Raw genomic sequence first — 10,034 nt, 5'->3', positions numbered from 1 at the left:
TCCGCCCGGCGCTCGCAGGGCCGGGCCGGAGGCGGAAGCGCGGGCGGCGGGGCCGGGCCGGGCAGCGCGGTGGCGGCGGCGCGGGCGGGCGGCGCGCCGGGCCCCATGGCCTCCTGCTCCAGCATCGACATCGAGGACGCCACGCAGCACCTGCGGGACATCCTCAAGCTGGACCGGCCGGGAGGTGAGGAGCGGCGGGGCGCGGGAGGCCGCCGGGCCGGGCCGGGCGGGGCCTGGTCTCGGCCGGGCCGCGGGAGCCCCTCGGCCGTTGCGCCGCCGCCCCGCCGGTTGTCAGCGGCCGCGCTCGGGGCCCGGCCGGGACCGCTTCGCCTCGGGGCGCCTGGCAGCGCCCTCCGACCCGCCCAGGGCCAGGGGTCCCGCTCGGCACTGCCTCGCTGAGCCCGCGGTGAGGAGAGGAGAGGGGAGGGAGCCCCGGCCTGGGGACCCTCGCTTGAGGGAGGGGCTGCTGGCGCTGGGCAGAGCGAGAGCAGCCCGGCCCCAGAGCTCGCTGCTGCGGCGCTCTCGGGGCTCCATTCAGCTGGAGGTGTTGCTGCTGGGAGCTGAACCGCACCGAGCTCCGTGACACGAGTGTCCCCCCTTCCCGGGAGCACTGGGAGTGGATCGAGTGGAAGAGGCTTGTAGGCTGCTCTGAGATCAGTGCCAGGTTCCTCCTTTACACGAACTTTTCGCTCTCCTTATTTGTACGTGAAATGGGATCACGGATATCTCTTCTGAAGTGTTTGTGAGTCTTTTGTGCTCGGAACTATCATACTTCCCTGCTCAGAGTTCAGCGGGCTCCCTTCTGCCTGTAAGAGTATCAGCAGCAGGCTCAGGAGTCAGCTGGTTAGTGTTCCCACTCCCCTGGAGCTTCGGCTCTCGATCTCATCTCCTTTGTTGAACCTGCTGTGGTGTTTCAGTCAAATGTGGTGAGGTAACACTCTGAAGGAGGCTGAGACATGAATGCTGTGCAAAAATATCTTAACCTCTGGGTAGAGGACAGAATTATGCCCCTCTTATGCTCCTTTCAAGAGAAAGGCAGGACAGGAATAATATAACTTCAAAATGTCCTGAGACTCAGCGGGAACATGCTACCTCCAAAGCATCTGCCATGTGTGCTGCCTTTTGCTTGGGCAAAAGGAAGAGAGGGTGGGTGTGGGATTGTTGTGGAGGGCTGTAGAGGCCCTTGAAGTGATGGGCTAAACCTACAGGAAGGCAGCTTCATTAGCTCTACTACCCTTAGAGAAACTTCTCATTAATTGGAGTAGTTTTTGTGGTTTCTGGAGTGCTAGCACATGTCCTGAATTCTAATTCTTACAAGAAAAATTCGTATTTTATTTGTAGTGCAGCACAGTACTTGGAAAACTGAAAGGAGAACTCAGTGCAGGGATGGGGAAGACTCGTTTCACAAGCAGTTTCTGAACTGAAAGGATATATTGTGGTTGAGAAATGGTTGGAGTTGTTGCTCAAGATGACTTGACTTTCTTCTGAAGCAGCTTCTCCTGCTGGTTGAAGTCAAGGAGTTACTGACAGAATATGGCTTATTTTTTTCATTCTTCTTTCCTCTTCATTCTCTTTTTGCCTTCTCTGTCAACTCCAGTGCACAAGAAGGCATCTGAGAGGAGAAGGAACAAGTGGGCAGGAAGTTCACAGGAGGAACCTGTGGCTATTCTCAGCAGAAATCACTGCCTGCATAACAGCAAATAAACTTGAAAAGACTCACATAATAAGGGGAAGAAGAAGAGTGCACATGTTAGCTGAAAGTCTCTGAAACTCCTGTTAGGCTGCCAGGGGAGAGGAATAGGGGAGCCTTCAAGTTTTGCAGTACCAAGTGCAGGTAGCCCTGAGCAGTGTTGTGTTCCTCTAGATCCTGTCCAGGCAGGTGACAAGAAACACTCCCTGCTCCAAAGAGTTCACAACTGTCACAATACCCTTTAAATTCTGCTGGGCTTGGTGAAAATGTAATCCACTGCCCAGTCTGTCTCTCTTGACACAGTTTCTCCCAGTTTTGGCGAACTTCTTGCAATGCTTCAGTAGCTGTTGCCAAAGCATGGACCTGCTTGCTGGGATGTGGGGACAGGCTGTCAGTGCCATTGTGCTGAAGAGGAGCATCCCTGCTGGTGTGGGCAGGATCCTTCAATCCATAAGAGATCTCTGCTGATAACCAGGTGTTATGTGGGCTCACCCTGCTCATGGTGCATCAGGGCAGTGTTCTGTTCAGTGCATGCTGGCATCTCCTGGTGCTGATGGTGGGAGCAGGAAGAGTTCAGTGTCTCAGCTCTGACTGCTCCTGCTCTTTGAAAAGGTAATGAATTCATACACCTTTCTTTCTCTTTGAGACCTTTATCTACCAGTCTGGCTTAACTTTTTGGTTTAGTTCATGTTCTTACTAAACAGAGCCTCTTCCCTTCTTTTATGCCTTCAGGATTGTGCACAGGCAGCACCTATGCTTGTCTGGCTTCCACTAACACAGACTGAGCTGTGCCCATTCCTGAACTTGGGTGTGCTGTTGTTGGGCCCATCAGCCTCTGGGGAGTGTTTTCATCGTTCCTTTTTCCCATGGAGCAAACATCACTATCCTGCTGTCTGTAAAAGAGCAGCAGTACTTACATGAGAGTCCTGTGGCTGCAAAAGGGCAAAGCACATATCATCTTTCTCTGAGAGACGGGATGCTTTTTCTGTAGGGAATATTTCCCTGCCTTTGGTCACAAAGGATCAAGTGCTGTCAGTGGAAGTAGCTGCAACTGGACAAGCACCCACCATATGCTCTAGGAATAAGGGGCAGATCTTAATGCTGACAGCAAGCATAGCACCAGTGTGAGGTGCTGGATCACATTCCTTGCTTGAGTTTCCTTGTGCTGTGTGAGTGCTGCTGCTTTTTCTTCATGCAGTGCAGGTACACTGAGGCAAGTGCCCGAATTGTCCCTGCATCAGTGTACCCTGTCACTGCACATTCCTGTGTCCATAATGACTCTTCATAAACAGGCAAGCTTAAAATACCCTTCTGGCAAATTAATAACTGCAGTTGTGTTTTAGGCAGCAGCACTCACCCTGATCTGTTGAAGCCTATTCAGTGGCAGAAAGGTTGTCTTACTTTGGAAGGCTCTGCCTCTTGCCCGCAGTTACGTTTAGGTTTGTTACGTGTGCCAGTGATGGGGAGCTTCTGGTCCTGGGAGCAGCCATTTTGCAAGAGCTCAGCAGCAGTTGTTACCTGGCAACAGTATACGAAATTTCGGGTTTCAAAACCAGTGAAAATTTCCAGTGTGGATTCACTGAGACAGGCAGCTTTTCCTTGGTGTGCTGATGAGGCGGGGGGGCTTGCTCTCCAGTGGGGGTTTTCAAATATTTGCCTTGCTAGTGAAGAAGAGTCTCCTTCACCCCCTGTTACATCTGTCACCTCCTAAAGCTTTTGGAAGGCATGGAAGCCACCAAGCAGCTTGTGCTAGGCCAGATGTGCAAAGTCAGGGCATGCACACTCTTCAAAGCACAGCTGGGGCTCTGAACAAATGGCTGCTTTACACAGAATTTGAGTGCTATAAACTTCTCTGTGCTTGTTCAACCGAGGGAAAAATATGGGAATCCCAAATGCACAGCTGCAGAATTTCCTAGCAAAATTACTTAAACACCTGGACTTCAAGGTCTTACAGTCAGAAGCAGGTTTTGGAAAGTAACAAATGTATTGTTTCCAGCCAGCCCCAAATGTTGCAGCTGATCCCTGCATTGCTAGACTTCAGAGGTCTCTCTGCAGGCCTGAGGGTTAGAAGTGACTTGTCAAGAACCTTTTGGTCTGGCACTTGATTCAGTAAACCTGAATTACCAGCTTAGTCTTTCTGATCTAAGGCTGTTTGCTCCTTGAGCCAGGTTAAGTTCCTTGAAACATATTCTTTGGAGTTTCTCTGATTTGCCTGTGAAGGAAAAATTACTATTTAACTCAGATGTGTGGAGGTGAGTTTGTCATCATGCAGCAGGTATCTTACACATCCTTTTTGTAGAGCACTTCTCCTAACCAGTTCAGCATATTCTACCTGACAGACCAATAGAGGCTGACCAAAAGCACCTGGAGGTGGTGTATTTCACACAGTGCTATTTCTTTTAAATGCATGTTGGACACAGCTGGTCGTGCTTTTCCTCAGGTTCAGTGAATGAGAACCAGAGACCATCAAATTCCTATAACGGGGACCTGAATGGGCTGCTGGTGCCTGATCCCCTTGGGAGCGGAGATGGACCTGCTTTGGCCAAGCCAGTGCATCGCAGCATCTCTCTAGGAGCCCTGCAGGAGAAACAAGTCATGTAAGTTCTGTCAAAGAAATGCTGAGAGTGAATAGAAAACAGCTCAAATTGGCTTCTCTTGAGCGTGGACATGCATGCTGGGAGTCTGACAATGGGTTAAAGAAATGCTGGGAGTGAATAGAAAACAGTTCAAATTTGGTTCTCTTGAGCGTGAACATACATGCTGGGAGTCTGACAATGGGTTTAATTTTCAGTTCAGGTGGAAGTTGTGAGCCAGTGCTCTTGGTTAGAGCTTTTGTTGCTTTTGTGAGGCTGATGCATGGAGTCTGCCATCCTTGCATCTCAAGAACTGAAGAATATCTGCAGAATTGTTCAGAGAAGGGGAGGAGGACTGTATATGGTGAAAATTGCAGGTCAGAGTGAATGTAAATCATGAGGGCTCTGGTTGAAACTTGTGGTTCCCCTGTAGATGTCCAGGACTCCTTCAGGGACCCAAGTCACCTGAAGTATTGCAGAGCTCATGGAAGTAGCTTCTGCTTGGGTTCTCTGGTCATGGTTTTGGAAGGGGATGGTATGAGAACCACGAGCAGTGTGCACTGTTTTGTTGATGTCGTTCAGCTGGTTGGTTTTGATTTCTTTGCACCTTCCAGTGCTGGGGATTTGAATCAAATGTAGGTCTGTGCTCAAGTGAAATGAACTGAAGGTTTTTAGGCTGAACAAAGCAGGTGTTTGACTCTCTCAAACCCATGGCACATAGGGAAGGAGACTCAGCTGAGAGGAGTTTCTATCTTCACTTGTTCAACTCAAGCTCTTATATGCACAAATCCTGCTATGTTGCTATTAAAATTATGAATTTAACATAAAGTGTTGAATATTCTGTTGCTGTGAGTCCTGACTGAATTTCTCCCCCTTTTCTTTTTTTTAAAGCTGCCTTTCTGGTGATGACAGCTCCACATGCTTAGTGATATCAGCAAAAGACGTGGAGGTAGTGGCCAGCAGTGATTCCAGCATCACCAGTAAGGCCAGAGGGAGTAATAAGGTAAGGAGCAAAAGAAAGCATGGTCTGTCTCTTTTTTAGTCACATCAGCTCATGCTTGAATATTTCTAAACAGAAATAAATATCTTCTTTCTTGTGTCATAGGAGTTTGCAATTAGGTAGAAGTTTGTCAAAGACTTTAACAAGGAGAAAGAAATTGGAGTAGTATCTCGTAACTGATTGTTTCTGTTATTCCAGAGTCTGGCCGAGTTACCTTCTCATTTTCAGAAGTTCATTATCTAAGCTGTAGGTTCCTGGGAAAGTGTTCTTTCTCCACAAACATGATTTTTCTGCTGGTTGTTTCCTCTCTGGACCCTGTAGGGAGGGTTTCCCTGGCTGTTTTGCTGGCGTCAATCCTGCTGAGAGCTCTGGCCAGCAGGTCAGAGTTGCAAGAACCAATATGCTGAAATTAGAGCTGGTGCTGAGCAGTGAACTAAGCCATGTTCAGAACAAATGCTGATGATTACAAGAGAGACATCTGGTCTTGATCCACTCAGCCCTTTCCCACTTTGTTCCTTAATTTCCCATTTTGTGTTTTTCCATTTTCTGTTTCAGTTTGTTCCTTAGTATGCAGTGAACTAAGGGACCACAAAGATGGAAAGCATAATTCCAGACATTTCTCATGTTTTGTTTTCTTTCTGCTGAACAGGTGAAAATACAGCCTGTTGCTAGATATGACTGGGAGCAGAAATACTATTATGGCAATCTGATAGCTGTTTCAAACTCTTACCTGGCTTATGCCATTAGAGGTGAGTTACCTTCTTGTCTTGGATGTGATTTGTATTCTTTTGCTCTGTGTATCATTAAGAAAGGCAGAGTTTGCATCAGAACAACATAAGTGGCAGTAATTGAAACATACCTTGCAATACTCAGATCAGAGTGCTGTTGTAGAGGGAGCAATAGTGGAGAGAAGAGTTTGTTATGTGGAAGAGTTAGAAACAAAAGAGAAGGACTCAGTGGGGATGTAGGAAAAGTTGAAGGACTACACTGATTTTACTGGAGAGCTGATGTTCAGATTCCTCTTCTAATTAAATATTTCTGGAGCAAACAGACTGCTCTTTAGCTAAGCACAGAAACAGCCCCATGGTAATTTGAGCAGATAAGTGTTGGTGATGGATTTGCTTGCATAAATTTAGACTTGAGTTTAAGGCTAAATTTTGAGAATCCAAAGAGCAACACGGATGCAGTGTCTTGTGCAATAGAGAGACGAAAGCAGAACAACACAGGGAAAGATTGTTTCACAGCATATGGAAAGAAAGTGGCAGGGTCAGAGGAAACAGTCTCAAGTTGTGCTAGGGAAGGTTTAAATTAGATATTAGGAAAAAATTTTTTCATTGAATGGATTCTAAAATACTGGAATTGCCAGGCCCAGGGAAGTGGTGAAGTCACCATTCCTGGAAGTGTTTGAAAAACATGTAGATATGGCACTTGACATGGTTTAGTGGTGAACATGAGGGTTGTGCTGGTTGGACCCAATGATCTTAAAGGTGTTTTCCAACCTTAAGAGTTCTGTGAAATGAATACTTAGTTATCTACAGTGTCTCTTTCTGCTCTCATAGAAGCACAGAGTGTCTGTGTCTCTTTGTTCTTAGTTCTCACACCAGTTTATTTGGTCTTTTATGAAATCTGCACCTCTGCTCTTGTGTTTTTTCCTAGCTGAGGTTATTTTAGAGTAGCTTAAGGATGTCTCACCCTTTTAAAAATATTTTTAAAGCTTGGGTGTAGTAACACTGGGAAGCTGAGTGGTTTGCTAGGGCTGGCATGGGCATCAGGAAGTGGAAGCACCATGACCTCTGTAAGACTGCCTGCTTTGTAGTGGTTGGTGTCTGTCTGAAAAGGGGAAGCTGGAAACTTTGCTCAGTGTGCACATGTCCTGAAGCATCATCTTTTCAGTCATGCAAGCCAAAAAGCAGTGTTTTTTGCAGGGTGAATGGTCATGCCTTTTGCTTCCCCTTACAAAATGTGTATCTGAGCTATCTGCCTCTCACTGACTCCTTTTCTTCAGTAACTGAAAATTAAATTGCTAATAAAATTAATTCACTGTCACTGGAGGTCAGCCTTGGAAATGTGACAAGCTCAGGATGAAGGTTTAGACCTGTCACTTAATTGCAGCATTTAATGAGGATAATCGTGGGAATTAGGAGAAGTTTATGAGAGTTATGGGAAGTTTATGAGAATTATGCAGGGAAACCACAGAACATAAGTGGTGACTTCTCCCTCTGTCTGTCTCACAGCTGCCAGCAATGGCTCTGCCATGGTGCGGGTGTTGAGTGTCAGCACTGCTGAGAGGACCTTGCTGAAGGGATTCACAGGAGGCGTGGCAGACCTGGCCTTTGCTCACCTCAACTCCAACCAGCTGGCCTGCCTGGACGAGGCTGGCAACCTTTTTGTCTGGCGCCTGGCCATGGATAAAGATAAAATCCAGTATCTTGTCCAAATACACCTCCTACCCATCTCTGTGTAGTGATTAGATGTGAATGCAACCCCAACATTGCTCTTTAATTTTGTGGCCTTTGCAGAATAGCAGCTTGCAGGGGGAAGATCAATAGTTATGCCCCTTCTAGAGTATCAGATCTGTCAACTTTTACCTGCATTCAGCACCATCATTACTTGATATTGCATTGCTTGAAATTCTAGGAGCACCTTGGTGCTCCTGGCCAGGTAAAATAGACAGTGAGAAGTGTCAGTCTGCACCAGCTGGACAGTGTCACCTCAAGTGTGTGACAGAGGTTTGTCTTGTCTGGTTCTACCTCTTTTCCTCAGTTACTTCTCTGGGGAAGAGGATGTAATATGTCTCATCCACTCAGTATCTTCCTTCCAATCTTGTCATCCTTTTAGTGGCCCTGAAATTTATTTTCAGTGTTCATTACCCTAAATATTTTCCTTTTAATTGCTAGGAGTGATTGCTTAGTGCTTCTGGGAAACGTGTGTGGTATGTCACCTCAGAGTGTAGCTTTTTAATTTTAATTGTGCACCATCATTTCAAAAGCAGCTGGAGCAAAGGTGGTGGTAGTTGTTGAAGCCCTGATTTGTAGTGGTGCACTCAAGCACTCTGCTGGGGGCAGTGTGGTAGCTCTTCTGTCTTTCTCTGGTAGTGTTGCAATGCTAAGAAATCATCTAATCATTAGCTGTCTGATGGATTGCACATTCAGATGTGGCTGTGTGCCCCTGTTGTGCTATAAACTTTTGTAAGCTGAAGCTCTTCCGTCAGTGATGAAATTCTAGCTTGGCTGCCTTCTCAGCAGAATCCCTTTGCCTGCTTTCTTTTTGAATCAATGGCCCAAAACCCCTTGAGGTTTAACAGTATTAAAACAGCAGACCAAGCCTGAACGGGTTATTGCTGGGCATTAGCAGCAGAGCCAGAACGTTACATTTCTTAACCCTGGTGATCAGAGAGGAGATCTTGGTTAACATCAAGCGACCTGACAATACCCCCCTGAACACCTTCCGGAGAATCATCTGGTGCCCCTTCATCCCCGACGACAACGAGGAGAGCGGCGAGGAGGGAAGTCAGACCTTGGCGTTGTTGCATGAGGACAGGGTAAGGAAACTCTGCTTTGGAAACGTTGCCTGAATTTGTCATTAGATGGAGAGAATTTAATGGAGGAAAGAGCTGAGTTTGCAGTGAAGTTGTAAAGGCTCCTGTCTAGTCCATGTTGGGGATCCTCCTGTAAGATGTTGGATTCCATTCTTCCCAAGGGGAGATCATTCTCTGGGCCTCAGGAGGATGGAAAGGGAACTTCTGCTCACTGTCAAATACCAAGGACCACTTGAAACAGACATCACTTGTCTGTTCAGGCTGAGCCAGTACCCAAGGGAGGGGCTTGGTGGGCAGCAGCTACCAATGCCAAGAGCAATTCCCTCTGTTATGTACAGTGCCAGGAAAGCACTGAATGGCCAAATTGTGTGAAAATGGGAAGGTGTATGTCACACACTTGCCATTGGGCTGGTGTGTCAGGCCATAAGATAAGGATCTAGGAAGTTCTGTGGATCAAACCAATGGTTATAAAAATAAACCTGTGTGCCTACATGTTTGTTTTCCAGGCAGAGGTGTGGGATTTGGACATCATCCGAACCAACAACAGCTCCTGGCCAGTGGAAGTGCCTGATATCAAAGAAGGTTTCATTGTGGTGAAAGGCCACAGCACGGTACAAATCTAGGTTCTTTGAGCTTCTTTGGGTTATAGTGTCTTAGGAGCTGCAGTTCTTAGGACAGTTTGCTGTAAAAAAAAACAGTTGAGGCAATTATGAGTGTGAAAATCAAGAAGAGCCCAAACCAAAATGAGTTCTATTCATAACATGAATAACAGTAAGAGCAGTGGCAACAGAATCCATTGTACTTGAATTTGCTGTCTGGAAAAGGTGGTGGTTTGTTATTACCGAGAGTGAGTGTGCCAGTCAATTGTTCTGTGAAGGGTTAAAAGGCTAAATGTTAGAAGCTACCAGGTTCTGTTAGAAATCACTCTGGCCTTCTCTTCTATCAGATTGTTGGTCAAATTCTTACTTGAAGATAGAGCTTTTTCTTCCTGTAAAGTAAGAAAAGCTATAAAATTGTTCTTCTGTGTCTCTTTTCCCCCCTCTGTGTAGTGCCTGAGTGAGGGAGCACTTTCTCCAGATGGAACTGTGTTGGCCACAGCAAGCCATGATGGTTTTGTAAAATTCTGGCAGATCTATATTGAAGGACAGGATGAGCCAAGGTAATTGGATAATTGGAAAATGAAGAATCTTGGAACAGAGAGCAGCATTTTCTCTGGGACAATTTCCTTGATAC

At 46.7% G+C, this 10,034-nt stretch overlaps 1 protein-coding gene across 1 annotated transcript in view; it reads left to right on the top strand.

The window, feature by feature from the left end:
• Positions 1 to 56: 56 nt before the first annotated feature.
• Positions 57 to 10,034, top strand: part of EDC4 (enhancer of mRNA decapping 4) — a 33,390-nt gene continuing 23,412 nt past the window's right edge. The window contains exons 1-8 of the mRNA XM_021541157.3: positions 57 to 184; positions 4,131 to 4,287; positions 5,155 to 5,266; positions 5,913 to 6,012; positions 7,498 to 7,687; positions 8,657 to 8,804; positions 9,308 to 9,412; positions 9,851 to 9,960. Coding sequence (XP_021396832.1) covers positions 106 to 184; positions 4,131 to 4,287; positions 5,155 to 5,266; positions 5,913 to 6,012; positions 7,498 to 7,687; positions 8,657 to 8,804; positions 9,308 to 9,412; positions 9,851 to 9,960 — 1,001 coding nt within the window. The 5' untranslated portion in view covers positions 57 to 105. The remainder of the gene's footprint in view (positions 185 to 4,130; positions 4,288 to 5,154; positions 5,267 to 5,912; positions 6,013 to 7,497; positions 7,688 to 8,656; positions 8,805 to 9,307; positions 9,413 to 9,850; positions 9,961 to 10,034) is intronic.

This window comes from Lonchura striata, chromosome 13, assembly GCF_046129695.1.
Source record: "Lonchura striata isolate bLonStr1 chromosome 13, bLonStr1.mat, whole genome shotgun sequence".
Lineage (NCBI taxonomy): Eukaryota > Metazoa > Chordata > Aves > Passeriformes > Estrildidae > Lonchura > Lonchura striata.
Note: the sequence above shows the minus strand (reverse complement) of the source record. Positions and strands in the feature narration are given on the sequence as shown.